General features: G+C 40.9%; 2 protein-coding genes across 2 annotated transcripts; both read right to left on the reverse strand.

Moving 5' to 3' along the window:
* Positions 1 to 1227: 1227 nt before the first annotated feature.
* On the reverse strand, positions 1228 to 4442 carry LOC145889719 (uncharacterized). Its single transcript, XM_082980723.1, has 4 exons — positions 3217 to 4442; positions 3052 to 3154; positions 2792 to 2987; positions 1228 to 2730 (listed from the first exon to the last, which is right to left on the reverse strand). Exons 1-4 carry the CDS (start codon positions 4440 to 4442, stop codon positions 1343 to 1345), a joined length of 2913 nt encoding a protein of 970 aa, XP_082836849.1. The 3' UTR covers positions 1228 to 1342.
* A 674-nt stretch (positions 4443 to 5116) lies between these two features.
* Positions 5117 to 18130, reverse strand: LOC145890050 (uncharacterized). The gene is made up of 11 exons (XM_082981091.1): positions 17738 to 18130; positions 16729 to 16924; positions 15310 to 16617; positions 12627 to 12773; positions 12155 to 12283; positions 10840 to 12100; positions 10685 to 10787; positions 10418 to 10613; positions 9005 to 10357; positions 5279 to 5433; positions 5117 to 5128 (listed from the first exon to the last, which is right to left on the reverse strand). Exons 1-11 carry the CDS (start codon positions 18128 to 18130, stop codon positions 5117 to 5119), a joined length of 5253 nt encoding a protein of 1750 aa, XP_082837217.1.
* Positions 18131 to 18208: the final 78 nt, after the last annotated feature.

The raw sequence follows: 18208 nt of genomic DNA on the forward strand, positions 1-18208 counted from the left end.
AGTTGCATACAAAAAAACATCAGTAAAAAACCTTCACCTTTCTGACTGCTTCCAACAATAAGCGCAAAAAGCGTAAAAATGAGACGAACGTGTCTATCCATGCCGAAAGTGTTGTTTGAATTAAATCAAATGATGGCATGAGCACCGAAAGAAACGTGAAGGTTTTCTAGTCAAGCGCCCTGTTATAATGGTATTTTCATTAACCTATATCAATAGAGTTTCGTTAAAGGAAACTGACGACGTGAAAACGCCGCGTCCGTACATTGTGATATACCTGAAAGTCCAACATGAGCATCAAGGCTTTGGTTACTTTATCATCACTACTTTCCCTTCACACAACTAGCAACCGAATATGGGAAAGTCGCGAGGGGCCTTCAATTGGATGACGCTTTTCATATCTGCAGTACAATTAATTTTCTATAGTCACCTGGCTGTATTGTTTCCATGAATGCTTTCAACAGTTTCTATCCCATGTAGCGTTATCTGTTGGAGAATTGAAGGCCACCACGTGTGGATAATACGTCATCAAATCGAGTATATACGCCCAACATCACAAATAACATATTACATTGTTGCATTTTGTTTGCCGACAAGCACTGAAATTCTGATGTTAAGCAATATTTGAACACTTCTGCTTCGTCGCTATTGTCTGGCAACACATAGCTGTTGCAATCAACTTTCCCGTCAGCCACCAACCACCTGGGAATGCAGATCCTACTCCGTGAGCATTGAAACTCTGACAAACAGAGGATTAGGTGTTTGATAAGCAACATAACACAGTTCTTAACAATTTTCGCAATTAGGATTGCAGACCTTACTGTTCAACCTTACCTTGAAATAGGCAATGATATCGCATCAATACCGTAAACAGCATCGAAAATGACACTCGTACCGTGTTAATGAATGTACTGATTCCTGCACATTTTTGGTAATTGGTGTATTTTTGTTGCAAACATGTCTGTGAACTGAGGGTCGAAGCAGGAGGATGGTGCAATGTCACGTTTTGGATTGCATTGTGACGCAAATAATATTGTGCGTGCAAATGTCAAATTGTTTTTTCAGACTGATGGCAACTGTTTTTTTTGGAAAACTCCAAAAAACATTTTGAACGATGGTTTTATTGAAAAAAGCATACGTGCGAAGGTACAACTATAACACAAAAGCAATAACAATATTACAGTAAAAAGCTTGACAAATCGTTTCAAGAAAACACAATTTGCAGGAACTCGAACTAATCAATCATAACGACGTACATCAATTACTTGCAAGCGTCATACAACACATCCCTGTTTCACATTTGAGTGGTATGTTGGCTGGAAGACACTGTATGCGTATCCGCAGTTTAAGACCATAAACGGGCGCGTGCTCTGTCTAAACCTCTTCTAAACGGTTTTACTAACAGAGAGAAGGGATTGGTGTAAATGATCGGGTTAAGAGAACTGTTAATAGGGAGGAATACAATAGCCGATAAAGCATAAGCAATAGGAGAAAGAATGACTTTGCCCATACTTAGGAAGGTCATGAAACACAATGGAAACCAGCATGCCAGATCGGTTGCTATCAAAATTGCAATCTTCTTGTGAAGCTTATTGGATTTCTTTGCAACTGAACTTGCCACCCTGTTTACCGTAGAACGTCGGTATATCAAAAAATAGGCAATAATAATGTACATGAGCGCACAAAAGTTGAAAGTCATTACAGCGGAAGTCATTGGGTTGTGCTCTTGGTCGTTATCGCTAGTTACATAAAGCCTTGGAATACAAACACCACTGGCGCTGTAGTATCCAAAGTAACCTTTTACTTGAGGAGAAATATTAGGGAAATGATTGTCTAAGTAATCTTCAATATCGTACCAATGCGTAGGAGGTTCTACAATGGATATGTTAGCAGTGCTCAAGGCTGAAATCCTTCGGGCAAATTGTTGATATGGGGCATGAGCGACAGTATCGGATGAAAAGAATGGATTAGACGATATCCAGGCCATGGTTACCATTGAACTTGATAAATGCACTGAGAGGGGAAGAAGTGCTATAAACAATGCAACCATCCACACAGTAGCAAGCCAGAAGAAGACAACGCGTAAACGCATTTGGCGGCTGTTAATTGGAAATAAGACACCATATAACCTATAGGAAGTGAGAACGACCAACGTAAATACGGAACATTGGCTAGACAACACAATAGTTACTCCCAAAGTTGTACAAGATGTGCTTGTACGCCATTCTTTGTCAACTAGGCAATATTGTCCTTTGTACAGTTGCGATCGAATGGCAATAGAAAACAGAGCTACGCCCATAAGGAAATCAGCAACAGACAGATTTAGAATCATAACGTCATTTGCAATAGACACCTTAGATCTTCGCATCAATGGGTTACGGGGTCGTGTATAAAGTTTTCTTAAAATAATGAAGACTACAGAGACATTACCAAATGTGGCAAAGAAAGCCATTATCCAGACAAGAACCTGAAGAAACGATGACTTGATAAGATCTTCCCTAGACGATATTCCACCTTCACTGAACACATTCTTTGGACATTCATCTGAATAATCTGAGCAGTCTTGCTTCCCATCGATGACTTGACTTGGTTTGACGAAGAGCGGTTTCCCGTTTTCACAATAGAAATGTGTGGCATCTGTGCAGTTGATTTCATCTGACTGATCAACGCAATCAGTTGGAAGTTTTGCATCACATCGTTTTTCCAATGGTATGCTCACAACTTTTTTTGTACCTGGAAATAAGTGAATGCTTTTGATTTTCAGTGTGTAGAAAATGAAACGGCCTTCCCATACCTGTTGGCCACTCGGTTGTTCCAGCATCGCAAATAAACCTTGTATCTGAGCAATTTCGTTCATCTATTCCATCTTCACATTCCAGAACTCCATTGCAGATTGACTTTCCTGACGCAAAGTTCAACCCACCAGCACAGCGCCTCAATTTCACTGTGATGAAGTGAGTAATGCCGTAGAATCCAGGGGGTATCACTTCCTGAATATTGTCAAAGATTCGTTACAATTGAGTTATGCCCATGAAGTTTACAGCATGAACTCACATTACCAGCTGGCAAGTCGTCACAAATTGAGAGACGGTAGGAACAATTGGACCTTTCGCTACATTCGTCCTCAAAGGTGAGACATTCCGTTACGTTGTCACACCTGAAAAAGGAAAAAGGGTAAAAATTTAAACTAAATAACACTAAAAAGATTCTAGAACAAACCTAGTAGCCTCTGCTGGAACAAGCGCCTTAATAAACGCCTCTAGGTCGCTTCCTGGAAGTGCTGCTACCAAATCAGGATGAAAAAGGTTACACTTAAAGTCATATTTTTTGCTGCTTTCGGTTATCACTGTTTTCAGGGTGCAAAGGTCCTCATCGACCTTAGTATCCGCGCAGTCTGTTTTCCCGTCACATACCTCGTTTGCTGATATGCATTTGTCGTCGCATTTTAAATCTCCAACTGAACAATTGGAATGGTTGTTAACGTAAATCACTTTCTGGCAAAACTCGGAAACATTTTTGCTCGCACGTCCTTGCGAACAAAGACACTCGTCTGAAAAGTCTTGACAATCAATAACTCCGTCGCAAATTTGCCGGAATGCAATCACCGTTTTCCCGTCGAGGCAACGTGTGCAAGTTGTTGTGCTGTTTTCTCTCAAACACAAATCCGAATCGTCATCACAGTTCGAGAAATCGTCGTAAAGCATCCACTGGGGTATGGCGCAGTATCGTTCAGATGTGCCATGATCACGTCGACATTTGAAACCAGGAAGTGTTTTTATGTCATCAGTTCCATTGGGGCAATCCGAGAATGCGTCACACGAATGACTCCAGAAAATGCACTTGCCTAGTTCATTCGGACAACGAAACATTCTCGGTTCATCACAACTTTCTATCTCATCACTGCAATCGCCACAATGATCCATTCCATCACATAACAAATAAGTGGGAATACATCTTCTATCGTTGTCACAATGGAACTCTCCCCCTACACAACTCGCATTCTTAGATATTGGAATTTCGTCACTTCCGTCTTTGCAATTGACCAAAGCGTTACCCCGCCACGAACGTGGAATGCATCGCCCGTTGTCATAACACCTAAACTCGTTTTCACTGATGCAAAATGTAAGTGGTTCGTACTCGTCGGATCGATCAGAACAATCCCAATAATCATCCTTGACTCTGTACCTTGGAATACACCTTCCATTGACGTGGCACCTGAATTCTGATTCGTTATGACAACTTTTTAGTGCTGAAACTTCGTCCGTCCCGTTTTTGCAATCGTCGTAACCGTCCATTACCCATTCGCGTGGAATGCATCTTGTTTTCTCATTCGGTGATGCATTGCAGCTGTATTCGTTTTCAAGACAATTTTGAAAACCTTCTCTTTCGTCGCTGTTGTCGGGCAAGAGAACGCCATTGCAATTGACTTTACCGTCAGCCACCATCCACCTCGGAATGCAGGTCTTGCTTTTGGAACAATCGAACTCTAATTACATAACCGTCTTTCAAAAAATGTCAACATGCCAAATACACAGGTTTTGTTTACGTTGCCAACACTTAACATGTAGCCTACACACTAAAGCCATATTAAACATACCATTTGGGCGGCAGGGATAATTTGAACTTTCTGATAGTTGGCAGCTATCTTTGGTGTTGGTGAATTTTCTGAGAACGCATCTTTGGGTTAGTTGACACCTGATTTCATCGTCTGAACACGCCAGTGGCTCTGAAAGAATTAACTCTTATATATCAACCAGTGTTACGACAGGAAAATTCAGCTTCCTGGAATGGATATTACACTAGAAAGAATCACCTGATGAAGCAATTTCTCAAAAGTATTGCTTGCTGTTTGAAAAAACTTTACTTTAAATAAGGGTTGACCAATAAACTGTATTTAACTGTTGTATATATGTCCAATTTGCATGTCGTGACTAAGGAACCAATTCTCTCTTCGGTTAAATAATTTCATTCGAACAGTTGAACCGTCAAATTGCAACAGCACGAATCGTTGAGACATTAATTTACCAAAACACCGAAGTAATTCCTCACAAAAATCACGAATGCGAAATACCAAAGATTTCTGATATCGGTAAATGTAATTTTTTAATGGGGCAGAGATCTAGTCTGATATCTGAAAAGTTCAAGAAACACGGATCTACTAACACGAATTTCAAATCTTAGTAATCGTTTGATTGGGACTTGAAATTAGTGTTATTGGGTGTTTCTTAACCTTTTTAATCTTTGATTTCCAAAAACGAGTATGTATCTCGCAACACATAACCTTACCAATATTCTCGTCACTTCCATCTTGACACTGTGCATCAAGATCTCTCACAGAATTTCGGTATATGCAGCGATAACGCCTGGATCGACAAAGAAAAAATCCATCCTCCGGTCTACAACCCTTTGCTAGCTCCGAAAACGGTTTGGCGTCTCCTGCAAATAATAACTATTCTCTTATATAAGTTGCATACAAAAAAACACCAATAAAAAAACCTTCACCTTTCTGACTGTTTCCAACAGTAAGTGCAAAAAGCGTAAAAATGAGACGAACGTGTCTACCCATGACGAAATTGTTTTTTCAAATCAAAGCAAATGATGGCATGAGCACCGATAAAGCCGTGAAGGTTATCGAGTCAGGTGCCCTGTTATAATGGTATTTTCATTAACGCTATCAATAGAGATTCGTTGAAGTCCCTACATTGTGATATACCTGAAAGTCCAACACACCTATGGCGCTTTTGTGATGAGTATCACGTTGTTGGTTGCTTTATCATCACTACTTTCCCTTCACACAACTGGCAACCGAATATGAGAAAAGTCGCGAGGGGTCTTCAATTGGATGACGCTTTTTATTGCTTCAGTACAATTTATTTTCTGTATATCAAAATACAAGCTTTAGTTTTAAAATATCGAAGGTTTGACGCCGTTCTCTCATCGTTTAGCACAATGTATTTTAAAATTTTGACAGGGTAACACGAAGATTTTGTTTTTTTAAGTGTTACGTACAGAAACATGCACAAACGTAAATATTCCTTTTTATCCGAATTACAATCAATCCAATTACTTTTACCACTAGGTTGAATAATAGATATTTTTCAGGTCCTTGTAATTTTGTAAATTTGATTGAAAATTTTGTGTGACATTTCCAGAAAGACAATGACAGATTCCATTTATTCTGACTCTGCTATAGAATCATTGAGATATAAGTGACATGTCCTAACGCTTTCGAACGCTTGCGAATGTCACAAAACCAAGTGGTTTGAGCAATCACATGGCAGAAGGATTGCAAAACACGTTGTTGTGAAGAATGTTGATTAATGCCACGAACCCAGTGCCATTAATTTGTGTTCGTTACCTGTCCTGACCAGGGTATGTGGTTGTCACCGATTACAGAAATGAATTCGATCCTCAATTGTGATGTGGCACTAAGTGACACATACAACACAGTTATTTGCGGACTTCCCTTATGACCGAGCTCGTCACTTTTTGAACACAATATCCCAGCAGGTTACAAATTATATCCATAGGCGCAACAACGCTTATTTCACAAAAACATGTTGGCCTTTTTTATAATCATTGCGCCGCGACACCACATTGCATAAAGTGTCTAAATTTAAAATAAAAATGCGGTCATTTAGACACTTTTCAAAATTTATTCCCCACACAATACTAAAATCTCTTCAGGACCACATGTCAAGGAAAATTCTTGCGTGTAGTAATGTTTGTGCTATAGGGACTACTTTATGGTATTTAAAACTGGTGGCCATGCACATATTCTCGGTATGCAAAAAGTAATATGGCCCAGTCATTAGGGAAGTCCACAAAGTCCACAAATGATTGTGTCACTCATGTCTCCAAATGTTCTGCCAAGTCTCACTAAAATTGTGGATCGAATTCATTTTTGCAAGTAGTGACAACCACATACCCTGATCAGGACAGTTTATTGAACACAAATTGATGGCAATTGAAGGGTTCGTGCCATTAATCAACATTCTTCCAACTGTTAAAAATTTTCAATAAAATCGTAAAGCCTGTTGTGCAAATAAATCATCGAAACAAGCCTTAATTATCTCTTTTATCACGGCAATATGTTATCAAAATATATGTTTGTAAGTAAGTTATGTAAAGTACCTGCCTTTTTTCCAAGTGATCCTGGCCTTTAAAATACGATTGTAGAAAATAAACCCTGGCGAATGTAGCGCATGAATAACAACACTGCAATAGATGTAAGTCGCTACAGCGAAAACACGGGCGTTGCGTGTGATCTTTTTACAACAAATATGCAAAATTATGACGTCATTAAGTATTGGAATTCGGCCAAATATTGCAGAATATTCTGCATTGGTACATCCTTATTAGTTAGCATCTATTGATAATTTACCTTTTTACTTTCGTTGACCAGAAGTCAACTGGGATCAACGTTATCTCCCGTTTGCCAATATAACATATTGTTTCGCAGTACGGGAAAAAGATACTCTGCATTTGCCACCACCCTTTTCGTGGTTATTTATAGTAATTAATTTGGTATTTTGGTAATGCCGTGATTCAGCAAATCGTGCAATTGTTAGCGGACTATATCCACAACACGGGCTGGTAAGTCACAAGGTGGTGTGGGCAAAATAATTTCCGAGTTTTGCCACAAAATTGATTCCAACTGTTTAGTTAGAGGCCCGATAACAAGTGGAAAGTAGCAAAGCAAGAGTGTTATAATACCTTTACACTGCGTCATCTGTAAGTAGCTCAAGTTTTAACTTCAAATGTGGCCGTCTTCTTTGTAATTTGATTAGGATTGCAGACCTTTTACAAGTTTTCTGATATATACTAACTGTTTAACCTTTCCTTGAAATAGGCAGTGATATCGCGTCAATACCGTAAACAGCATCGAAAAAGACACCCCTACGTGTTCCTGATTGTACTGATTCATGAACTTTTTTTTCAATTGGTGTGTGTTTGTTGCAAACAGGTCTGTGAACTGAGGGTCGAAGCAGGAAGATGGTGCAATGTGACGTCTTTGATTCTTTTTCAAGAAACTGAATGCCAAACGAGAAACCAGGAAGTGTGGTTGCTGAAAAGCAGGTGAAACGTGAGACAATAAAAGTAATGTTAAGTGTACCAGAAGGGCAGATAGTCAAAATACAAACTTTGGCTTTGAAATATAGAACGGTTTGACGCCGTTCTCTCATCGTTTCGCACAATGTATTTAAATTTTTAACAGGAAACAGGATAACGAGAGGGACATATAGACCTCAAACAACTTCCTGCATCGTATCTAACTTCCTGTTCTCTAAACCGTATAATTTTAGTCCGATGAAAGTAAATATTATACATTGGTAGTTTATTGCGTATTGAATGAATAATTTTGAAAGTAAAAAAACTAATAGACTGCATCGAAATGTTCTGTATTGTTGACATAAATGCGATGCAACTTAAACCACGAAAGAAACGAGATAGCGTGAAGAAAACTAAAAAATACCCGATTATTCACAATCACGTGAACAAATGACGCCCAATACAATGTGGTCTCGAAAAATTAAAAAAATGACTTTGTAAATACTCATGAAGGTCAAGCAGATGTGGGTTTAGCCAAAAAAGTCCTTCAAGGAGACTTATGGCAACTGCGTACGACGGAAGTCGCGACACTAGTTTCTATCTTGTTGGACGCCAAAGCATTGTGACGCAAACAATATTGTGCCTGTAAATGCCAAGTTGTTTTTTTTTTCAAAACTTAGAAATGTTTTTGAATGATCGTTTCATTAAAAAAGCATACGTGCAAACAGGTTCAACAATAATACAAAAGCAAAAAAATATTCTGCAGTAAAATCCTTGACAATAGTTTCAAAAAACACAATTTCCACGAACCAATCTATCACAACGACGTAAATCAATTACTTGCAAGCGTCATACAACACAACCCTATTTTACATTGGAGTGGTATGTTGGCTGGAAGACGCTGTATGCGTATCCACAGTTTCAGACCTTAAACAGGCGCGTGCTCTGTTTAAACCTCTTCTAAACGGTTTTACTAACAGAGAGAAAGGGTTGGTGTAAATGATCGGGTTAAGAGAACTGTTAATAGGGAGGAACACAATAGCAGACAAAGCATAAGCAACTGGAGGAAGAATGATTTTGCCCATACTGAGGAAGGTCATGAAACACAATGGAAACCAGCATGCCAGATCGGTTGCTATCAGAATTCCAATCTTCTTATGAAGCTTATTTGACGTTTTGGAAGCTGAACTTGTCACCCTGCTTACCGTCGAACGTCGGTATATCAAAAAATAAGCAATAATAATGTACATGAGCGCAAAAAAGTTGAAAGTCATTACAGCGGAAGTCATTGGATTGTGCTCTTGGTCGTTATTGCTAGTTACATAAAGCCTTGGAATACAAACACCACTGGCGCTGTAGTATCCAAAGTAACCTTTTACTTGAGGAGAAATATTAGGGAAATGATTGTTTAAGTAATCTTCAATATCGTACCAATGCGTAGGAGGTTCTACAATGGATATGTTAGCAGTGCTCAAGGCTGAAATCCTTCGGGCAAATTGTTGATATTGGGCAAGAGCGACAGTATCGGAAGAAAAGAATGGATTGGACGATATCCAGGCCATGGTTACCATTGAACTTGATAAATGCACTGAGAGGGGAAGAAGTGCTATAAACAATGCAACCATCCACACAGTACCAAGCCAGAAGAAGACAACGCGTAAACGCATTTGAAGGCTGTTGATTGAAAATAAGACACCATATAACCTATAGGAAGTGAGAACGACCAATGTAAATACGGAACATTGGCTCGACAACACAATAGTTACTCCCAAAGCTGTACAAGATGTGCTTGTACGCCATTCTTTATCAACAAGGCAATATTGTCCTTTGTAAAACTGTGATCTGATGGCAATAGAAAACAGAGCTACGCCCATGAGGAAATCAGCAACAGACAGATTTAGAATCATAAGGTCATTTGCAATAGACACTTTAGATCTTCGCTTTGATGGGTTACGGGGTCGTGTATAAAGTTTTCTTAAAATAATGAAGGCTACTGCGGTATTGCCAAATGTGGCAAAGAAAGCCATTATCCAGACAAGAACCTGAAGAAACGATGACTTAATAAGATCTTCCCTAGACGATATTCCACCTTCACTGAACACGTTCTTTGGACATTCATCTGAATAATCTGAACAGTCTTGCTTCCCATCGAGGACTTGACTTCGTTTGACAAAGAGCGGATCCCCGTTTTCACAATAGAAATGTGTGGCATCTGTGCAGTTGATTTCATCTGACTGATCAACGCAATCAGTCGGAAGTTTTGCGTCACATCGTTTCTCAAGTGGAATGCTTACAACTTTTTTTAACCCTGCAGTAAAGAATCAAGTCATGCGTGTTTTTATTGCTAAGCGTTGTTTCAAACAATTACCTGTCGGCCACTCAGTTGTTCCAGCATCACACAGAAATCGGTCATTCGAGCAATTGCGTTCATCTTCTCCATTTTCACACTCAAGAATTCCATTGCAAATCGATTTCCCAAACGCTGCATTCAAAGGCCCACTACAACGTTTCAATCTCAGTGTAAAGCTGGTTGTAACCCCCAAAAATCCGACTGGGAAATATTGCTGCACATTAACACGAAAAATTAGTATTTTTTATTGTATTACTAGGGCGTGAACTTACTGGTTATACTTACGTCTACGGTCTTCAATTCGTCGCATATGGAAATGCGATGGGAACAGTTTGCTCTTGTGCTACATTCGTCTTCAAAGTTTGCGCATTCCGTGGCTCCATCACATCTGCAAGCATCATTGGTTTATATGCAGGAAACAAAATTTAACTGCACAATACCTTTTGGCTCTTGCAGGCAAGAATAAGTCGATGAGACTTTCGAGGTCAGTTCCGGCAATTGAATCTCTTACTCTATTGGGTAAAGGATCACAGTCGAAGTCCAGCATTTTTGTGCTCTCCGTTTTGGTGTGGTTTGCAGTACAATGGGCCTCGTCGATTTGAAATGTCGGGCAATCAACCTTTCCGTCACAAACCATATTCGGTTTAACGCACTCTCCGTTATAACAATTCAGATCTCCGGCTGGGCAGCTTTGATTGTTATCAACGTAAGATACCCTTCGGCAAAACTCGTTTACACGGTCGTCTTTTCTACTAGCTGAACACAAACACTCGTCTGAAAAGTCTTGGCAGTCGATAATTCCATCGCAAATTTGCCGGGTTGCAATCACCGTTTTCCCGTCGAGGCAAATTGTGCAAGTCGAAGTGCTGTTTTCTCTCAAACACAAATCCGAATCATCATCACAGTTCGAGAAATCATCATGTAGCATCCACTGGGGTATGGCGCAGTATCTTTGAGTGCTGGCGTGATCACGTCGACATTTGAAACCATGCATTACCTTAATATCATCAGTTTCATTGGCGCAATCCGAAAATGCGTCACATGAATAACCCCAGTAGATGCATTTGCTTGGTTCATTCGGACAACGGAACATTCTCGGTTCATCACAACTTTCTATTTCATCACTGCAATCCCCACAATGATCCATTCCATCACATAACAAGTAAGTGGGAATACATCTTCTATCGTTGTGACAACGAAACTCTCCCTCCACACAACTCTCATTCTTATGCATTGGAATTTCGTCACTTCCATCTTTGCAATCGACCAAAGAGTTTCCTCGCCATGAGCGTGGAATGCATCGCCCGTTATCTTTGCACATGAACTCGGTGTTTTCGATACAAGGCAGGGTGTATCGTTCGTCCGTTTCATTCTTGCAATCGGGAAAACCGTCCATTACGCGATACCTTGGAATACATCTTCCAGTTATATTGCACCTAAATTCCGTTTCGTTGTGGCAAACCAATGTGGAAATTTCGTCGCTTCTGTCAGTACAATCGTCGTATCCGTCCCTTACCCATTCCCGTGGTATACATTGTTGCATTTTGTTGGCCGACAAGCACGGAAATTCTGATGGTAAGCAATATTTGAACACTTCTACTTCGTCGCTATTGTCTTGCAACACATAGCTGTTGCAATCAACTTTCCCGTCAGCCACCAACCACCTGGGTATGCAGATTCTACTCCGTGAGCATTGAAACTCTGACAAAAAGAGGATTACGTTTTAGATACAACATAATACAGTTCCCAACAAACCATTTCGACGGCACGGAAAATTAAGAGTTTCGGAAATTTGGCAGCTGGCACGTGTATTGAGGAATCTGCGATGTACACATCGCCCCGTGGCACGATGACAACTCACTTCATCGTCTGTGCAATTGAGAGCTGCCAAAAATGCGAACATGTCAATCACTGCAGCACTGCTGGCAGAGTCAAGGAAAAATAAATAGTGAACAATGTTTAACAATAAATTTGTGAGCGTGTGTTTTCTCCTCTGTCGTTTCCGTTTTATTCCTGTTTTATGTACAGGTATGTCACTAATTGTCGTATGTGTCTTGTATGTCGCATATTTGATACCGCTTGTTGTCTTGGTTCACTATTAGCGACTTTTCTGCAGTATGAGGTAGGTTTGGTCACAAACATTCACTCTTAGTTTGTTTGTTGATTGTTATCAGGCATTCAACTGAACATCTCCGCGAAACTTCCACTATATTAACTTTCAACCAACCAGTGGATTGATCGCTTCCGTCCGTACATTGTGCATATGAATCTAACACCTCTTCTCTGTACAAACATTGGGCGCCGGTTTGGCACTGAAAAAATCCGTCTTCCGCTCTGCAGCCTTTCGAAAGTTGTTTAAACGGTTTAGTATCAACTGCAACAAAGACCTATCGTAAACTTTACTGCCCATAAAGTTACTTTGTGATAACAAACCACAACCAGGCACCTTTTTTCTCCCATATGATCAACAGCAGTATAAGAAACTTAAATTCTCCAAACAGTTGCGACATGCCTCTTCAGTGTACTATTCTTCTGTAAAATTACTGTATTATTTTGTTTGTCTTGTATGTCGCACGTTTGATTCCTCCTGTTGTCGCGTATTAACTATGGACACAACACTTGCAATGCAAATACATGCAAGACGCAACTCGTGGGAGAGTGTTACGAATACTGTGGTCATTGAGTTCGGAAATGTGGGCGACCATGTCATAAGAACCTGTCGAAAACTGAAACGAAACTCACCTTGGTATGACAGCGGGAAAACTCACACACACCTAATGGCATGTGATTTCCATCACGTATAGACTTGTATCAGAGGGGGCATGTCATTGTGGATTTGTAAACGGTGGTAACAATTGGCTTCCGTACTGCATTCGTCCGTATAGTTTTAGAAATCCAGTGATATTAACTGCAACCCGAAATTTTACAGCCTAATTTTCTGCACATTCTAAGTTGCAGCCGAAAAAGGGATGTATGAATTGCCTCATGCAATGAAAGGATTTAGTATCGCTGATACTTGGAACGAATTACTTTAAAACAGACCTTCTGTATGCACTTTGATGGATTGGTTGTCAACATTAATGCTCAAATATATCGCAGTATAAACCCATGGGCAGGATCCCATGGACTTTTGCATGCCAATCCCCACTAACACTGCTAACACTGACAAAAATACGAAAATCAAAATCTCCTATTCTCGCAATTGGTCTACAGACCTTTCAGTTTACTGATATATACTCACTATTTTAATCTTTCCTTGAAATAGGCAGTGATATCGCATCAATGCCGTAAACAGCATCGAAATACCGTCTCAATATAAGCCTGACAAACTCTGTACCGATTCCTGCCCTTTTTTGGTAATTGGGGTATTTCTGTTGCAAACAAGTCTGTGAACTGATGGTCGAAGCATGGTGCAATGTCACGTCTTAAAGATGGCGCAATGTCACGTCTTGGATTCTTTTTTCAAGAAGCTGGATGCCCAACGAGAAACCAGGAAGTATTGTTTTCGTTTGTCATGCTGTACTTGTACCCACGCCAGATTTAAGACATATTTATAATGTCACGCCCTCACAAACTTTCGGTTGAATTTGTTTTTACTCCATATAAAATTTGGAACAATCTCTGTGTAAATGACAGGGAACAGTGGGTATATTTCCCCGTGCTTTAGGAACTTGTTTAAACTGTTTTTCCCGCCTTTGAATTATATCACCTGAATTCACAAGCGGTGTGAGATACCCATTTTTTTCGTGTATGTACGGTTTTTGATCATTGTTTTAACAGAAAACGATATTGCTCAAAGTGCTGAAGCAAGGGTCGTATGTCGTGTTTAATTCTGTTCCGTGTTTTCCAAATAGTGTGTGTAAGTGAGGTGTTAAGGAATGCTGCTAATGTTTTTGTGTATGGTGTTGTGTTATGAAGTTGTGGAAAGACGATGTGTAAAGGTGTATCAAATAGAGAAGAGTTTGAGTTAGTTAAAGTTCGGAAAATATTTTTAATTTGGGTGAGAAGAGGTTGAATGGAGCGACAGTTGTGAAAAAGGTGAGAGAAGGTTTCGAATGAGGAATTACAAAGGTAGCAGTGGGGTTCTTGATCCAGGGCAAGGTAAGTTTGTTGGCATTTTAGCGGAAGAATTTTAAGGGTAAGGCGATAATTAAAAGTTTTAAGGTAGTTGGGGAAAATAGGGTGGTGGATTTGGGACCAGTCGTTAAAATGATGGGGTGTGTTGGATTCGTCCACGATACGGTGATAGAGGGGCTTTAGTTTATGGGTCATGAGTTCAGTTTCGGTAAGGTTTAAAGATTTGAGGAGGTTTAGAATATATAGATAGTGGGGAGAAGGTGTTGTTGCGTGTGGGAGGTAATTTCTAGTACGAAGGTTGAAAAGTTTGCTGAGGGGGGTCCAAGATTATATTCTATGAAGGAAAGTTGCGGAGTAGTTGGGGAATCCAAAAGGCGGTGATTGTAATATTGTTTGATAGAATAGAGAAGTGATAGGTCAGCGTAGAGGGGAATGTTTGCCGCGCCGTAACCACCATGTTACGACGGGCTGCCAGGATGTTAATTGACAAGGTTGGATTATTTGGGCCGACGACGAACTTTACCACAATGCCGTCGATCCGTTCTCGTTGCTGGGGTGGTAAGGGGTAAGTTTTAGCAAGGTATGAAATTTGGGGTAAAAGTATAGTTTTTGAGAGGATGCATTTAGAGTCAAAAGTAAGAAAAGGGTTGCTGATAGATCTGGCGCGGGATTGTAAAGAGGTGATTGCTTTGTGCCATGTGATGGTGCGCCTATTGGGGTGTTTAACGGAGTTATCGATTTAGGGTTCCACTTTATATTACACAAGGTTGGGTCGTCAAGGGGAGGTCGAAGGATGGCAATCGCTTCGGTTTTGGTGGGGTTGAGTTTTAAACCAGAAAATTTAGCAAAATTGTCAATGAGGCCGAGGGCTTTGGTGAGGGAGTGCCGATGAGCCACCACTAGGGTGACGTCATCGGCGTAAGCGATTGCCTTGGGTGTGTTGCGGCATGGCACTGGAGTTGAAGTGATAGCAGGGTTGTTTTGAAGGGCAACGAGAAGCGGATCTAGGGCAATCAGGAAGAGGTTCAGACTAAGGGGGTCACCTTGTCTGATACCTCTCCTGATCGGAAAGTCCGTTGTGGCAAAGCCGTTTACGAAGGCCCGGGAGTTGGCGCTAGAGTGAAGGGCAGAAAGGTAATTAGTAAAGCAAGCGGGAAACTGAAGAAGTAACCAGGAGAATGAAACAGAATCGAAGGCTTTTTGAAAATCTAGGGAAATGAAGAAAGTGTCCGAATTGATGGAGGATGCGTGGTGGTGCAGATCGCGTAAGAGTGAAGTTGCGTCGGATGAAGATGAGCCGGGGGTAGCGAATTGGTTTAAAGAAAGAATTTTGGGTATAAACGGTTTGAGTCTTAGGTTCAAAAGTTTGTGGAGAATTTTAAGATCAGTATTTAACAGAGAAATGGGTCTATAATTATTAAGGAGAGTGGGGTCATTTTTCTTGAAGATAAGGGTAAGATGGCCAAGGTTGAATTCTGTTGGGGTGTAGGAATTGAAATACGCGTAGTTGAGAGCTTGGGTGAGGTCAGCCCCGATGAGGTCCCAGTAAAGCGAGTAAAACTCGCTGCTGAGACCGTCGGGGCCGGGGGTTTTGCCTGAAGGAAAAAGGGAAAGTGTTTTCCTTACTTCGTGCAGTGTGATGGGGTTCGATAAGGTTGTAAGGAATTGATCTGGTATTACTTTTAAAGGAGTTTTAACAAATAAGTTAGAAGGGTCGGGAACTGGAAGATGTTGATCAGAATAAAGAGTTTCAAAAAATTGCCGGGTGTGGGAAAGAAGTTCCTTGGGGGTAGAAACAGGGAGACCATGAGTGTCTTGAAGCTTTAGTATAGGACTGTGAAGGCGCGAGGGGAGCAATTGGGAGTAAAGAAGTTTATCAGTTATATTCTTAAAGTGGGCGTCGGAGGAAAGGGATTTTAGAATAAAAGAACGGGATTTAGAAAGGTAAAGAGAATTTAGTTTTTTTTTGATAGATTGGAAAGTACGGAAGTTAACGGGAGAGGGATTGTCGTTGAGAATTTGGCAGGCGGTGTCGAGTTGTTGCTGTAGGGTGTAGGTTTGGTCGCGGGATTCTTGAGCCAGGCGTTTGGAGTGGGATTTTATCAATGATTTAAATTTAAATTTAAGCGTTAGCCAAAAGTCTATGGGGTTAGAGTGGAATGGAGCGAGAATTTGCCAAAGAGGGTAAAATCGGTGAAAATCGAGGCGAAAAAGAGGGTCGTTAAGGGTTTTAGTATTATTCTTCTAGGTACCTCGTTCCCTTGGTGGGGCAGAGATAAGGTTGACGGAAACCGAAACTGAATCATGATCCGAAAAAGGGCATGGGATGAATAAATGTTTGTTGGGAATTAACGAAGAGGAAAGATAAATTCTATCAATTCTGGACTGTGTATTTAGGGCACGACGGGAAAATTGGCGGAGGTTTGGGTGAAGAAGTCGAAAGGAATCCTGTAGGTTAAAAGTTGTCAATAATTTTATAAGGTTGTAGCTGGGCTGTCGATTGGGTACTGGGGGGTGTTTGTCCAAGGTAGGGTCAGTTACACAATTAAAGTCACCAGTAAACACAATGGAGAAGGTAGAAGAAATGTAGGGGTAGAGAGAATCGAAGAATTTATTATTGAGTATGTATATTGATTTGTGCCAGAGGGTGCGTATATATTAACTAAGTGAAAGGTGTGGGTCAGAGTTGAAATGTCGGCCGCAATGATGCGACCGTCAGAGTCAGAAACAGAGTTAAGAATTCGAAGATTGTAGGAATTTAAAAGAACTGCGACACCCCTGCAGGCTGGGCCTTTGAGAGGTGTCGAGTTTAAGAGGATGGGGCCAGAAGTCCATTCGGACTTCCACAGGGATTCGGTTTGGGGGGTAGAATGAGTTTCTTGGAGGCAAAAAATGTCAAAGTTTAAAGAGGAAAGGTACCGGAACAGGGCTTTTCTCTTGGGGGCTTGGCCAAGGCCGTTAACATTAAGGGTACATATCTTTAAATACGACGCCATTGTATGAAATTAAAACAAGAAAACAAAAAAAAGGGGGGGGCAACAGAAAATAAACAAGAACGGGACAAAAATAATGGGGTTGTGGTTGTTTAAAAACACGATGCATTAAAATCATCTGGTATTACTGCTTTACAGCTACACACTAATTTCTCTCCCGGCGCAAGGTTGTGGCATGATCCGCAAGTACATTCTATCAAGAGTCGCTGACATTTAATGTTAAGACAGCGTGAAGGGCTGAGGTAAGCCTCTTCTGAGGCCCAATTACCACATCTGCACTTAAGGTGCAAGTTGTTACAAAGGCATTTAATGCTCTCGCCTGTTGTGTATGCTGTACTGCAGCAGGGTGTCTTCTTCGACTTTGGGGTGGTTGGGCTCTTCTTCCGTTTGCGGGAGCGAGCTTCCGTGAATCCTTCGTTGGGGTTTGCGCGTCGGCTTGTACGTTCTGCGCGTTATCGTCGGTGTTGCCACCTTTTGCAGCTGCGGCCCGTTTACGGTCTTCTACGTGCTTCGCGAAGCTGGGGCAATCGCCTTTCGTGTGGCCCATTTCAGCACAAAATTCACATTTCCTGGGCTGACCGTTATATTTGATTTCAACAAATGTTCTACCGAGGCGTAGACGCTCGAGAATTGGATTCTCCCTTAACACTGAGGCCTTCATGACAATAACTCGTCTGCCTCCATATAGACCGAAGTCATCAAAAAGCTTCCACCCGCGAAGTGTCGGGGCGTATTTCGA

This window comes from Ascidia mentula, chromosome 2, assembly GCF_947561715.1.
Source record: "Ascidia mentula chromosome 2, kaAscMent1.1, whole genome shotgun sequence".
NCBI lineage: Eukaryota > Metazoa > Chordata > Ascidiacea > Phlebobranchia > Ascidiidae > Ascidia > Ascidia mentula.

Coding starts and splice junctions, on each gene's coding strand:
- LOC145889719 (XM_082980723.1), bottom strand. CDS start 4,442: ATGGTGGCTGACGGTAAAGTCAATTGCAATGGCGTTCTCTTGCCCGAC. Junction 2,988..3,051: donor ACGACTTGCCAGCTGGTAAT/GTGAGTTCATGC, acceptor GACAATATTCAG/GAAGTGATACCCCCTGGATT. Junction 2,731..2,791: donor AACAACCGAGTGGCCAACAG/GTATGGGAAGGC, acceptor ACTTATTTCCAG/GTACAAAAAAAGTTGTGAGC.
- LOC145890050 (XM_082981091.1), bottom strand. CDS start 18,130: ATGAAGGCCTCAGTGTTAAGGGAGAATCCAATTCTCGAGCGTCTACGC. Junction 16,618..16,728: donor TGCCCCACCAAGGGAACGAG/GTACCTAGAAGA, acceptor CTAACCCCATAG/ACTTTTGGCTAACGCTTAAA. Junction 12,774..15,309: donor CAATTTTGCTAAATTTTCTG/GTTTAAAACTCA, acceptor TCTTTGTTGCAG/TTGATACTAAACCGTTTAAA.